This window comes from Notolepis coatsorum, assembly GCF_963971535.1.
Source record: "Notolepis coatsorum genome assembly, chromosome: 16".
Classification (NCBI taxonomy): Eukaryota; Metazoa; Chordata; class Actinopteri; order Aulopiformes; family Paralepididae; genus Notolepis; species Notolepis coatsorum.
Window position 1 is genome coordinate 29774681 of NC_140180.1, and position 15427 is coordinate 29790107.

The following is a 15427-nucleotide window of genomic DNA, read 5'->3' on the forward strand; positions in this document are numbered from 1 at the left end:
TTAGTCACTGCTCTCGGGTAGGTACTATCCTGCTATCCGTGCTGCAATTCGATACAGCAGACCGTCGATTGGTCAATGGAGGTTGTCACAAAAATAATGTTGTCCAATGTTCATGGTAAGGTCTGTGGCAACACTTTACAGTAAACCTCGTATTGTGGAAATGTTTAGTTGAACTCATATTAGGAAATGTATCTAGTGATCTATGCACAACAACAATTATTACATAAAACACAATTACTTTTTACAATTTACATCAATATTGTGCTGTCAGAACAGTTTCATGTTTGTAGGTTATTAACACAATGGCCGCCAAAAACGAGTTAACTCGTTATAGCCCGCCAATCGAATTCTGCCAACAACAAGTAAACTCGTTATTGGATCGTTATTTATTTTATTCGCTATTTCCATTCATAATTCATCCTGCTATGCTGTAGGACTGTGTGGCACTCTGTCTGAGACCCCAACTGTCCGATACCGCCGCCTAATGCCTTGCGACCGCTATTGCACTCCATTTGAAACTATGTGGTTTGTTTTCCTGGCTGAGCTGCAGCATGCAGGCGGGGTCTAAACACTCCAGCAAGAGAAGCGCTTATAGGGATGGCATCGACGAGGGTCCCCGCCCCCCCGTTCATTTTCTTTGGTGGATAACGTTGGACACACGATCGTGACCAGTATTTGGAATGGTGATCAGATAATTTGATTATTCTTTTTGCAGTACATCAAAGACAAGGTAAGGACTATATATTATCAATCTTGCGTTGATCCGATAATTCTTTCCCTGCGATCACAGCATGTGTCTGTGGTGTGTGTGTGGGCCGTGTCCCGTTGGTTGCGATCAAAGCACGGAGGGCCGGCTTTCCCCCCCCTCCCTTTCATGCATCGATGATGAAACATAATACCGACAATCTAGCGTTGATTTCAGGATGATTATTGATCCAGGCATGGAGTGGCGCGATTTATAGTGGAATGCAGTAAAACGCTGTTTGGCGGGGTTCCCTGGGATTACACAGAATCACTCTAGAACTATATATATACTCATATTCACCACGGTATAAAACAGAAATGTATGGATGAAAAAATTATCTGGTTCTTGCATGTTGACCGGAAGAAACTCACTGACAATCGATGTTGTTATTAGATCCAAAGCTATAATATTTAATATAGTTTTAGCACTACAAACACCAGCATCTACCCCCATTGCATTACAGCGCTGGCACAAACGGCCATACGCCCACAGTGACCTCTGGTGTCCAATGTGTTAAGTATCTAAAGTTAGCATTTGAAATGCCTAATGAATCTATTTCAGTTTAAAAATCGTAAACAAAATTTGAGTGTTGCATTTATATTATTGTTCAGTATTTATATTCAATGCCGTAAAAAACGGTGTCAGTAGAAAAGTTGGGTGATTTAAGATGGTTTTCAGTATTGTCATTGTTGTGCTAAATTGGGTATCTAGAGGTGGCCTGTGTTGTGAATTATTGCAATGGTCAATGGACTCCATTTAGTAGTTTGAAGTTTGAAGTTTTGTTTTATTTGTCACATAGATACAAGATACAAGATACAAGAGTTTTATTTGTCACGGCATACAGGTATACAGTGAAATGCGGGGGGTCTCGCCCGCAACGATGTGCATAATACAAGTAATAATAATAAGAGTCCAACCAATAGAGCGACATTACTAGTGCAATAAACAAGTAAACAAAGTAGGCATATCGGTATCTGTACATGAGCTATTTACAGAGCATGGTAGGACATGCTAGGTCCTGCGGCAGTGCAGTACACTGTTAGCTACGGATGAGGCATTGGGTCTTTATGTACACTGCTATACAATGCTATATTCTACAATCTCAAGCTATACTATTCTTAAAGTGACCTTTCCTTCTGTAAAGTGTCCATAGTGTGAGCGTGTGCAGCATGAGTGTGTGTGTGCTCATGTTAAAGTGGCTGCTAGTGTGTGAGCGTGTACAGTGTGTGTGTTGTGTGTGTGCTCATGTGTGCGTGTGCGTGGAGAGTTCAGTGTTCAAGGCTCTGATGGCCTGAAGCTGAGCCTAAGTCTCTTTGTCCTCGTTACTGGTGCTCGCAGGCGTTTGCCTGACCGCAGCAGCATGAACAGGCTGTTGTTGGGGTGGTGAGGGTCTTTCATTATCCTGCAGGCTCTGGATTTGCACCTCTTGTTGTATAGGACCTGCAGGGTTGGTAGTGCAATACCCGTGGTACGCTCGGCTGAGCGCACCACTCTCTGTAGGGCCTTCTTGTCCTGTGCCGTGCTGTTGCCATACCAGGCAGTGATGTTTCCAGTCAAGATGCTCTCTACAGCTCCGGAGTAGAAGGACTGGAGTATCTTCCCAGATACTCTGAACTTCCTTAACTGTCTCAGGTGGTAGAGGCGCTGCCTCGCCTTTTTTACGACTGAGTCTATGTGTGTTGTCCATGTCAGGTCCTCTGAGATGTGGACCCCCAGGTACTTGAAGCTGCTCACCCTGTCCACGGTAGCCCTGTTTATCCTCAATGGTGTGTGTGTCTCCTGCTGTCTCCTCCTAAAATCCACGATCAGCTCCTTGGTTTTACCAATGTTCAGGAGCAGGCTGTTGTCCTGGCACCAGCGTTCCAGTACCTCAACCTCCTCCCGGTAGGCCTTCTCGTCATTGTCCGAGATCAGCCCCACCACCACTGTGTCGTCCGCAAACTTCACTATGGAGTTGGAGCTGAACTTGGCCACACAGTCGTGTGTGTATAGTGAGTACAGCAGGGGGCTCAGAACACAGCCCTGGGGGGACCCGATGCTCAGGGTGATGGTGTTGGAGGTCTGACCCCCCACCCTGACCGCCTGGGGCCTTTCGCTCAGAAAGTCCAGTATTCAGGCGCTCAGAGCGGAGCTCAGACCCAGCTCGATCAGCTTGTCCACCAGTCTGGTGGGAACTATGGTGTTGAACGCTGAGCTGTAGTCAATGAACAACAGTTTCACATAGCCCCCCTTCTGGCGGTCTAGGTGAGAGAGGGTGCTGTGCAGTACTTGGGAGACCGCATCATCAGTGGACCTGTTTGGCCTGTATGCAAATTGCATAGGGTCCATATCACTGGGGAGGGAAGCACAAATGTGATCCTTGACCAGCCTCTCGAAACATTTCATGGCCACAGAGGTGAGTGCCACCGGTCTGTAGTCATTGAGACCTGTTGGGGAGGGTTTCTTTGGTACAGGGATGATGGTAGACATCTTGAAGCAGGCAGGGACCACTGACTCGGCCAGGGATCGATTAAATATGGCGGTGAACACAGGGACTAGCTGGTTAGCACAGGACTTAAGTATGCGTCCTGTTATTCCATCTGGGCCAGCAGCTATTCTGGTGTTCACCTGCATAAATGCTTTTCACACTGTGTACCGACAACGAGAGAGCGTCCCCGCGGTTGCCCCCCCCCCCCCCTCCACAACAGCCGGCGTGCCAGTGACGTCACTAGCCGTTGAGCTAGCGGCGCCACTGTCTACACCAAACCGAGCGTAGAAAGAGTTGAGTTTGTCGGCGAGAGAGGCGTCGTCGCTACCCATTGAGGGGGCGCTGACTTTGTAGTCAGTTATGGTCCTCAGTCCCTGCCATAAGCCTCTTGTGTTGTTTTGTGCCATTTGTGTGTCCAATTTATCAGCATATGTCCGTTTTGCAAGTTTTACAGCCTTGCGCAGAGTATAGACTGTAGCCTTGTACTCCTCCATGTTTCCTGACTCTCTGCCCAGGTTGTAGGCAGTGGTGCAGGATTTCAGAGCTGCTCTGATAGTACTATCCACCCACGGTTTCTGGTTAGGGAAGACCTGCACCTTTTTAGTAGGGACAATACTATCAGCCAGTGTTGTAATGAAGCTCACCACGGTGTCCGCGAACACGCTGACGTCACTGGCGCTTCCTTGAAACATATCCCAGTCGACGTCCTCGAGAGCGTCCTGAAGCGTGGCCTCTGATTGGTCGTAAATCTTTTTGTCTCACGTGACACGATGGCGTCACGTGATCTTTGTTTGTAAACGGGATCGAGGAAGATGGCGTCATGATCGGACGTGCTGGTATCCCCCGCCAACGGCGGAGCCGGTACAGCCTTGTAGCCGGCTCTGAACGGGGTGTAGCAGTGGTCGAGCGTATTTCCTCCTCTGGTGGAGCAGGCGATGTGCTGAAAGAAGGATGGCATCACTTTTTTCAGATTTGCCTGATTGAAATCGCCAGCTACGATCATGGCTGCGTCCGGGTGCTTGATCTGGTGTTTGTTGAGATTCTCCGCCAGTTCCGCCAGGGGCCGGGCCCTGACAGTGTTTGCTTGGGGAGGGATGTATACTGCAGTCATGATGACCGCTGTAAACTCTCGGGAAAGGTGGAAAGGGCGACATAGAATGGAGAGATGTTCCATGTCGGGGGAGCATGAACGGGAGAGTACCTATAAAGTACATGTACATTAGAGTGAAATGCTTGGTTCTGTATGAGCCCCTGAGAATGTGCTTCATATAGTAAAAAAGTAAAGGAGGAATAAAGTCCCAACACTATACAGATATACAATACAATACAATATACAATATACAATATACAAACTATAGTACAATGAAGTGAAAATGCAGATTTTTTATAAATGCAAAAATTAGGTATGGATGTAGTGCACATATTTTTGTAATACATAGATCAAATATGGTGTAGATGGATGGGTTGATACATAGAGTAATTGAGCATTCTGATGGCCTGGGGATAGAAGCTCCTTCTGAGTCTCTCTGTACTGGCCATCAGACTCTGGTAGCACTTGCCTGACCGCAGCAGTGCAAAGAGGCCGTTGTTTGGGTGACTAGAGTCTGTGACTATTATATTAGCCTTGGCCCTGCAACGCTTGGTGTAAATGTCCTGGAGAGTGGGAAGCCCACCTCCAATTGTGCATTTGGCTGATCGGGTCACTCTCTGCAGTCTGCTGCGGTCGTGTGCGGTCCTATTCCCAAACCAGGAGGTGATTTTACCAATCAGGATGCTCTCCTATTGTGCATGAGTAGAAGTTCTTAAGCATCTTCTGACTCACTTTGAACTTCCTTAGGCGCCTAAAGAAGTAGAGGCACTGCCGTGCCTTCTTCACCACTCTGTCTAATGTCTGTGTGTGGTCCATGTCAAGTCCTCAGATGTGTGGACTCTGAGGTACTTGAAACTGTTCACTCTCTCGACCAGTGCCCCGTAGATGCTGAGGGGGCTGTAGTCCCTAGCCCCCGACCTCCTAAAATCCATAATCATCTCTTTAGTTTTGCTGACGTTCAGAGAGAGGCTGTTCTCCCGGCACCAGAGCACCAGTTTGGAAGCAACCCTGCCAACCTCTGCTATCCATCCGTAGCCACAAATATACCTGTCACCAGTGACATGCACAGTTGAGCCCCTGCCCTTTTGCCCCAAGTGCCCCCCAAATTGAGCCCCTGCCCCCCAACTTGTCTGTGCCTGTCACCGTATGCAGGGGGCTTTATGGAAGTGCCAATCCTGACCTAAAGTGCCATAATTACCTCCAACTCATTGCTCGATGACACCAGATAACTCCACAACACCTGCAGCTCTATCTACAGCATACATCTTCTCTCACACACACAGACCCTCCAGATGTGGCCTAGGCACTGACCTTCTGACCACTCCTTCCTGGACTATGAGTATAATATCAATACCTGACCTCACCCTCTCTTCTCTTGAATATCATGCTGTATACAGTATATCTCTAGTCCATTCAATCTCACCATTGTTATTCTTTATTGCCCTCTAGGTCTCATTTGTTCTATTTGAACTCCTTCCCAGAAGACGGCACCCCACTGGTGACTTCAGCCTACCTGACTCTTCCCAGTCTGCCACAGTGGTCTCTCTCCTAGAGTCCTTCGACCTGACTTCCACTGTCCACAAGTCTGGCTGTTCCCTGGAACTCATATTCTCCCGTGACTCCAGCATAATTAACACCATGGTAACTCCCTCCCTTCATCTATCAGACAACTTTTATAAGCTCTGTCCCCTTGCCAAGAAGCGTGCCAGCCGTTCCCCACTCAGACTGTGGCTGACGGAGACAGTCAGAGAAGAAAGACAGAGCCTGAGAGCTGCAGAGAAGAAGTGCAAAACGACCACATCCCATCACTATTTATCACGACCTCTTGTCAGTATTCTCCAAAAACATTACCAAAGCCTTTTTTCACCATACGATTGAGGCCTCTGCAATGAACCTCCATAAACTGTACACCACCATATCCTCCCTCCTCACCCCCGCCTCCTCCCTTCTCTCTCTCTCTGCAGAGAACTTTGTCACCTTTTTTGAGAAAAAGGTAGGAAACATCCACAGCTGCTTCTCCGAACCTCCCTCACTCCAATGGCTGGAACAGGCTTTAACTTTGCCACATCATGACGCTTCAACTCATACAGAACACAGTGGTCCGCCTGGTCTCCAGCCTACCAAAGTCAGCACACGTCACGCCTCTTCTCAGAGAGCTGCACTGGGCTTCACATTGCCACACAAATCCACTTCAAGTTTCTTGACCTGGCATTCAATGCAACAAAGAGAACGGCTTCCGGTCAATGGTCTCTAACTACGTTGCATCCTCACGCAAATGAAGGATCGATTAGATCACAAAAGACTGCTGTTTGTTGCATTGCTGGATTTGCAACTGTTTGCAAGCAGATGAGGTCATTGAACGTTTCATCAGAAAATATCGAAGGATGGATTTCATTTACAAGTGATCAGATGGGAGGGACACTATTTCCTTGTAAGAAGTAACGTCGTCAATGGTGAGTGATTTAAAAAATATATATATATTTAGTAGCTGTGTGTGTGTGTCTGTGTGTGTGTGTGTGTGTGTGTGTGTGTGTGTGTGTGTGTGTGTGTGTGTGTGTGTGTGTGTGTGTGTGTGTGTGTGTGTGTGTGTGTGTGCAGGGCCGCCTCAGGGGGTGTGCGAGCAGTGCGGTCGCACAGGGCCTCGCGGGAAGGGGGGCCTCGCAAAAAAAAAAAAAAAAAAAAAATTATTAATTTTTTTTATAATTTTTTTTATTTTTTTTATTTTTTTTTGCGAGGCCCCCCTTCCCGCGAGGCCCTTTTTCATCACAGACCTAAAATCTAGTTTTGCTTATATGCTTATATATTTCACATTAGACACGTTTGTAGAATGTGTCTGACTTGTTCCTGGGTCTGCAGTCCTGCAGCTGCAGACATACTCACTATTGGAGCTCAGCCTCTGGGGTTCTGCAGCAGCATTGGTTTCAACGAAGGGAGTGGTTTTACTTACATCATGTGTAGACAGTGTAGTACGCCGGCAGCGTGAGTCGGCTGCGTTTGACATTTTCGCGCGTGCAGCTTTTGACTATGCTTAGTTATGCCCAATAGCCAAGACGAAGAAAGAGGTCGGTCATTATCAGTCGGTCGGTCACCAACCAAGGAACGTTGACGAAAGGCCTCTCGCTAGCGGGACAAATGGCCGGAGCCTTTCATGGTATAGCCATGTCGGCTAGTAGCTAGCTTAGCTAAATGCTAACTAGCGTTAGCTAACCTAGCGAGGCGAGTGGATGTCTTTTCAAAAGAAGGAGAAGAGAACTTGTGAGCAGATAAATCTGTTAGGCAGCAATACGCCGAAATTACACCGTGGGGCCAAGAAAGTCTCCTTCCACGTTGATACTGCGTTATGGTGAGTCAACTTATGATTATATACCCGCCGTGGATCTTAGTCACCTGACCCTAACTCTCTTTCTCTCTGTGGAGCCAAACTGGTCGACTAGCTAATACTACTAGTAGCTAACTGTGTGAGCTAACTGTTAGCCAGTTAGCTGTTTAGCGTCAGCTGGGAACGTTCGTTTGATGCTATCAGTTAGCCTTGAGAATAGCAGGCCCTTTGACAGAAGATGTAGTCGGGCCTGCACCATGACAAGGCTCTGGCCATAGCTTCTTTTTGTCCCGCCAGCGAGAGGCCTTTCGTCAACGTGGAGACCTTGCGGCCTTTCGCCCTGCGTTCATCGTGCAGGTAACTTGGATTAATGAAAATGTCATGATGACATTACCCCACTCTTCCTTCCTTCCCCTCCCGAATGTTTTGTTAATAACGATGTTTTTTTCCAGGCAAAACATATGCTACTTCACAACATTTGGAGATACGACATGTGCTGTGTGTGAATGGTCGTTTGTGTAGCTTGGGTAGCGTTGGGCCGTTGGCCAAAGCTGTGTGTCACGTGGCCTGGTGTCACAGTACCTGGCTAGCCTATTTAGCTGATGTCGGCCATTGGCTCCTTGCTGCTTTGGTTTCTCTGTTGACCCTCTTCTTGTTGGATTTAAGTGTTGATCTTTGTCCTTTTGAATCTCTCATACATGCTATAGTCTCTCTCTAACACACACACACACATGACAAACACACATGTGCTCTCTCTCTCTCTCTCTCTCTTTCTAACACACACAGTCTGCCTATGGCGGCCTTTCTCGATGGCTAGGCTGTGCTCAAGGATCTTCAGTCACAGTGCTCAGGTATTCTGCCACTGTGTACTCTCTGTTTAGGGCCAAATAGCATTTCAATTTCTTTCCAATGTGTCTCTCTCTCTCTCTCTCTCTGTACACTGTATATTGACTGTAGAACGGGAGCTCTCTCTCGCTCTCTCTTTTGCTATATGTTGACTGTATCATGCCCCGCCTCGGGCAGCGCTATTATTTAAGAATATGTTGACTGTATAAAAAAAAAAAAAAAAAAAAAAAATATATATATATATATATATATATATATATATAATTTTTTTTTTTTTTTTTTTTTACCTTGGGGGGGGGGGGGGGGGGGGGCCTCGCGTTAAATCTCGCACCGGGCCTCGCATTTCTCCCAGGCGGCCCTGTGTGTGTGTGTGTGTGTGTGTGTGTGTGTGTGTGTGTGTGTGTGTGTGTGTGTTGTTTGGTAAGTGGCTACTGTACTGTATGTGTTGTGTTGGCAAGCTGTGTCAGCAGTTTACATCAGCTGTACAAGTCTTGGCAGTCCTAGAGGACCATTTAACGGGAGGCCTGTGACACTGGTTGTTAACCCGTTCACTGCCGCACTTACCAAAACGGTTAACCCTTTCACTGCGACAATACCGGCGACCTTCGGTTGTGTGATAGTAAAGGGTTAACCTTTTGTCGTGTGTGTGTGTGTGTGTGTGTGTGTGTGTGTGTGCACGCGCGTGTGTGTGTCGTTCATTTCCTATAGTGCTGAGTGATGTGCATGTAAGATTGATCTGGTGATCAATGCGTTCTGTACATCCAGGCGAAAAGTCCCAAGCTGTGACTGAGAGTGCAGTACAGTGGTGAGTCCAGGGTGGAAATTTACCGTGAATTTTATAAGCTCTAGTCTATTGTACAGTCTTGCTTGCTATGGGTTCTTCTATAAGATTGGGAGACATTAAGATAGTGGTGAAAGAAAAATTGCATGTAGATATGTGTTTGAAACAGTGAGGGTGAGAAATGGTCTGATCTGGCTGTAAACAAATAGTTTTTGATTTGCCTTCTTGACTAAGCTATTGATGTGATGTTTGTAAGTGAGGCGTGTGTGTCAAGAGTTACTCCAAGGTATTTATTACTAGTGCCTGTTGTCTTTAACTGTAGTGTCTGTCGCAGCTAAGTGGCGCAGTGGGCAAGGCACTCGCCACTAACGCAGGAGACGCTGGGTTCGAGCCCAGCTCTCGGCGTTGCTACCAGCTTGGCTGGTTGTTCATACTAACACAATTGGCAGTGTTAGGGGTGGGAAAGCTGGTGGGTGGGGATTGGACGTTGTGGACAGCGTCTCCTACAGGTCGGTTGGTGCGCCTGTACAGCAGAATCAGGAAGTGACGGGGGCAGCGTGAGCCTCCCACGCGTTACTCCTCGCCACTGAGAGATCGCGCTGTACAGGTGAAAAGATGCGCCAGCTGCCTCCTTGTGTACCGGAGGGGACACGTGATGCAAGGCTTGGTCCTCACTCCAGCCGACCAGTGGGAGGCATAGTCTAGCAACGTTCGAGACAGGGGAGGGGAGAATTTAAGGGAGAATTGGCGAGGAGAAATTGGGATGGGAGAAAATAGAAAAAATAAGGAGAAAAAGTGGATAAAAAAAAACTGTAGTGTCTGTCTGCTGTCTTCATAACCACCATTTTTAACTCTCCCGTCCTCCCCAATATTTTTTACTCACAGCCACCACTGACACACACATTGGGGGATGTTTTAAAAATATAATTTAACATATAATATAATATAATAATTTGTGCTTCACCAAAACATTTGGTCAGCAGCCGCCACTGCTACCTACTATGCTACTATGTCTATAATACTATATAGTATGTACTATGCCTATACTACTACCTACTATGCTTGTATATCTATGCTACTATGCACTCATGCAACATTCAAATTCTGCAATGCTAGACAAACAATACCACTTACCATTAGCTGACAGAGGTGTACCCCTCCTGCTGACTTGTACACAATTTGTAAGTTGCTTTGGGTAAGAAATAGTTTTGACTAAATGTCATGTAAATATTTTTGCCATATTGATTATTATATACAAAAAACTAATAAAAAAAAACACATTAAAAAGCACACAAAGAAATGGGGTATACAAATTCTGGAAAATGTAGGAGATCTGTCGGAGCCCAAGCGAAAACGGAGGCATATGGGTATGAGCTCTGGGTAATGGGTTTGTGTAACTGTGCATAGGAATAGTGAGTGTGTACTGGCGGATGTGTGCATCAGCAATTGTGTGGATTAATAGCAGTGAAAACAGCCCACTTTGAAGTTGCAAATACACTCCACAGCTACTCAGGGGACTAGAAAGAGACTCACCCAACCCTCAAGTGTGTCTCGAGGAGGACTAACAATGTGTGTGTGTGTGTGTGTGTGTGTGTGTGTGTGTGTGTGTGTGTGTGTGTGTGTGTGTGTGTGTGTGTGTGTGTGTGTGTGTGTGTGTGTGTGTGTGTGTGTGTGTGTGTGTGTGTGTGTGTGTGTGTGTGTGTGTGTGTGTGTGTGTGTGTGTGTGTGTGTGTGTGTGTGTGTGTGTGTGTGTGTGCTTACCTTGATCTTGCTATCAGCACCAGGGTACTCTTTTTCCTCAAGAGCCTCCCATCTTTGGTCGAACTTGGACACCAAGGGATCCTCGAAGTCTACAATCTGAAAGCCTGACACATTGGCTCCGCCATACTGGATTTTTGAGAGGTCACCATCGACAAAACCCTAGTAACACAGACTCAGATTTAGTCTTATAGCTGATGGATGTCAGCTTAAATGCACTTGAGAGGACTTAAAAGATGTAATCATTAATGAAGATGTCAAAACGTACCAGGTTTGCGATGATATAGTGGTAGCCTTTCACGTGTCGGCCGATTGTAATGACCTGGAGAGAAAAACAAAACACAATAATACAAAAGAACAACCCTTGTGAAAGAAAGCACATTGGCAACAGACATTTCAATACTTCAAACCCTCGTCCCTGGCAACGGAATGGCTAATGACAAAGCTGAAGTGAACGTTTTGCATTTGCAACCTCAGTCATGAGACGATATGACTCGACTGTTATCCGTCATTTTGAACAAAGCTTTTTGAGCTGCTTCTGTCATTTTAGAAAGTGTTCAGTTACTTTTAACAGCACCGCCAGGCAAGCAACAACCGGCGATAACGGCATCAGAAATATGACAGAGTAATTTACAAAACACACAAATCTGCAATGCATTCCACGCGTTGTAATTTGTGACTATGCTCCGTAACATGTTTGACAATGCTGGCCATTATCATTTGATTGAAAAGCCTACGGGCCTCGCAGTCACAAGATATAAAAAAAAATCAAACCCATTTCCTCGATCAGTTGTGTAACTGAAAGGGGAAAAAAACACTTCAAGCAACATTTCATTTCCAAACATAAATCATACACCTGAAAGTAATCCCACCTCTGTTTGTTTACGTAAGCCTGTTACGTAAAGCAGATTTGAATAATAATTCTTGTATCTCTCCTACTGTATGTGAATGCCTTTGAGAGAAAGCAGCAAACTGCCACCTGGATGGATCCTGTTTTACTCAGATAATTCAGGCACCGAAGGCAAGAGACATTGATTTTGTTCAGCATTCTGTTAAGCATGCGTCAGCACGCCTTAAATACCAGTCAATAAGACTCTCCCATGGGCAAGACAGTAGGGTATAAATAACCTGTTTATGTGAACCTCTATGTTCTTTAATTCCAGTGTTTACAGTCTAAATGAAGGAGTGTGGTCCCTTTCACCCATCTGGTGGACTGGCAGCTGGATGTGGATGAGTGTCACTGTCCGGACGGAGCGCAGACACTTGTCGGGGCGAGTCGATGATGAGAGGCAGGCATTTTTCATAGATATCTAGTCCAGTTTTAAGTGAAGATGATGTTAAAGGTGCTGTAAGTGGTATATTTTTGTTTGTTAAAATAGGTGGTCTATACATGTTAAAATAATAGCTCTACACTCCGACAGCCATCACTGATGTAGAGTGTTTGGTCAGTAACATGGGTCTCCCAGTCCCTCCGCTCTGCAGTAAACAGACATTTTCTGCTATCCCGTTGCCACTTTATCCAATCAGGAGAGAGAACTCCACACTGTGAAAATGGTCTTGTTCTTACAATAAGTCATAAAAACTAGTTTTAAGCAAATGTGTCCTTTAAACAAGTAAAATAAGCTACCAGTGCCGTACGAAAAGTTGGCTTGGCAGGATTCCTTGAAATAATAAACATATATCTAGAGTTCCCTTTCCTGATTGGATAAAGTGGGAATGGGATACCAGAAAATGTGTCTTCTGTTTACTGCAGACTCGAGTGGAGGGACTAGGAGACCAATATTACTGACCAAACACTAACAGTGATGGCTGTCGGAATGTAGAGCTATTTAACACTTATTTTAACAAGAAAATACCACTCACAGCTCCTTTAATTGGGATTCGTCATGCAAATTATACATGAATTACCACATTCTAGGATGGTTCACTTGGGCCCAAGTCCTCTTATCCGTCCGTACACGTGTGCCTGATACACCACAGAACACAGTGCTGTATCTAATACACAACACTGTAGATGAACATCAAAGAGTTCTGTATCTAATACACAACACTGTAGATGAACATCAAAGAGTGCTGTATCTAATAAACAACACTGTAGATGAACATCAAATAGTGCTGTATCTAATACACAACACTGTAGATGAACATCAAAGAGTGCTGTATCTAATACACAACACTGTAGATGAACATCAAAGAGTTCTGTATCTAATACACAACACTGTAGATGAACATCAAAGAGTTCTGTATCTAATACACAACACTGTAGATGAACATCAAAGAGTGCTGTATCTAATACACAACACTGTAGATGAACATCAAATAGTGCTGTATCTAATACACAACACTGTAGATGAACATCAAAGAGTGCTGTATCTAATACACAACACTGTAGATGAACATCAAAGAGTGCTGTATCTAATACACAACACTGTAGATGAACATCAAAGAGTGCTGTATCTAATACACAACACTGTAGATGGACATCAAAGAGTGCTGTATCTAATACACAACACTGTAGATGGACATCAAAGAGTGCTGTATCTAATACACAACACTGTAGATTAACATCAAAGAGTGCTGTATCTAATACACAACACTGTAGATGAACATCAAAGAGTGCTGTATCTAATACACAACACTGTAGATTAACATCAAAGAGTGCTGTATCTAATACACAACACTGTAGATGGACATAACTGTCGTCTAAATGGGGAAAAAGGTGCATTGCCAGGTGCAGGGTTTCTCTCACACCTGAACAAAGGCAAAGCTGTATAAGAAATTACTCAGAAATGCTAAACTGTTTGTTGAAAGCTTTTAAAGTTTAAAGCTTGGACAATATACATTCTAAATTCAGGCATTTTCATCCCATGCTTAACTGATGATAATGAATGAGAAGTTGTTTTAAATGTGTCCTGTAATTGTTGAGTCCTCTATTAACCTAATAATGTATTATGTAACCCACCTGGGTTTTCCTGCATAGGAAACCACCAAACATTCTGTCGTTCAGCCAAAGGGGAATCCGTGCCTGGGCCAAGGGAGATATTCTGCTTCAGGCTACGGCTGCTCTGCTTTACACTCAACCGCTTTGACCTCACACAGTGTGAGGAACCCAAACCGGCTCCCACTGTAACCCTCCTGGATTTGAACCAAGGTGCTCCGCACAGGAAGGCAAACGTCTACCAGTCAGGTGAATGAGGAGGGAGAGGTCAGGCTAACTATTGGCCTTGTGCAGGACTACTGTGGGAGATAAGACCCCCATCCCCCCTCCATTTGATGATCTCCCTCTACCCATCTGTCCTTCCTACCCCCACCCCTCCCCCACCTTTCCATAATGTCCCCAAAGATGTCATTGATTGATTGATTGAAAACGTTATTAACAGATTGCAGAATGGGTACAATACAGTACAGCTCAATACACACAATTGTTAAGGGGATGCAGACCAGAGAAAGACTTTCGTCTTTCACCCCTATGTTCCTGTATTCCTGTGACACCCACCCTTGTTTCAAGATCCAGTGAGGGGTCTCTCTTCCCTGGTGTCTGAGCTAACCACCTCGTTGAGAGTCAACCAGCCTGACTCTTACTATTTTTGTATTGATACTTTGATTGAGTTAATAAAACGTATTTACCAGGTCTCTTTTGACTGAGTAAGTGATTCAGCTTCGGCTATTTTCCACCACACTAACTACCCCGGTACACTTGTACAGGGTCAGATTCTACAATCACATACCTGCTCCATGATATCTTTGACCTTGTCCTGCTCGCAGTCCAATATGACCCTCCTTTCCCTCTTGTTCTCCAGGTCCTGGAAGAGGGAGCGGTACGCCTCGTCCTTCCGCTCGTCCTTCAGGTTGCCCACGTTGATGGCCGTCACCTGCCACTTCCTCTCCGCCGCCATGTCCAACACCACCTGCAGTGTGGTCAGGCCTGGGTGGAGGACATGGCAGACATTTTTTTTTGTTTCAAATATATCAAATTAAGAGAGTTAAGAGACATTTTAAGATTTAAGAACACACAATTCCTCCCCTTGCTACACACATTGTAATTTGTAATACATTTCTTGGTATATCCACTGAGTGTACAGACTGTATTATGCATGTGTGTACAGTGCTCGTGTGGAGGGCGGGGTCAGTGTTGTACTGCTACTTCTGGAAGTGGGGGAGTGCGCCCACTGTCTGACTATGATTATTAAGCAATAAGAGGCTGTGGTTTACAGGGATTTTAGAACAGCTGAGGGCGTCGTTAGGCACAATGTTGAGCGGAGTGGAGTTAATTAATTATAATTATTTTTTTTATACAAATTAAACCACTCAAATGGGATTGAACACAATGAAGGCCCATAACCTTGACCACATTAAAGCTGAACCATAATGCACCCCCTACCCTATAGTTCCGACAGCCATTATCCAGCGGAGAATCCATT

General features: G+C 45.4%; 1 protein-coding gene across 2 annotated transcripts in view; it reads right to left on the reverse strand.

Moving 5' to 3' along the window:
- gria2b (glutamate receptor, ionotropic, AMPA 2b) overlaps window positions 1–15427 on the reverse strand; it is a gene marked incomplete at its 3' end in the record, with an annotated part of 105855 nt that overhangs the window by 29320 nt on the left and 61108 nt on the right. For both annotated transcript variants that reach the window (XM_084331900.1, XM_084331899.1), the window contains 3 exons: window positions 14735–14931; window positions 11275–11328; window positions 11010–11168 (listed from right to left, as the gene is read on the reverse strand). In XM_084331900.1, the coding sequence (XP_084188026.1) occupies window positions 11010–11168; window positions 11275–11328; window positions 14735–14931 (410 nt within the window). The remainder of the gene's footprint in view (window positions 1–11009; window positions 11169–11274; window positions 11329–14734; window positions 14932–15427) is intronic.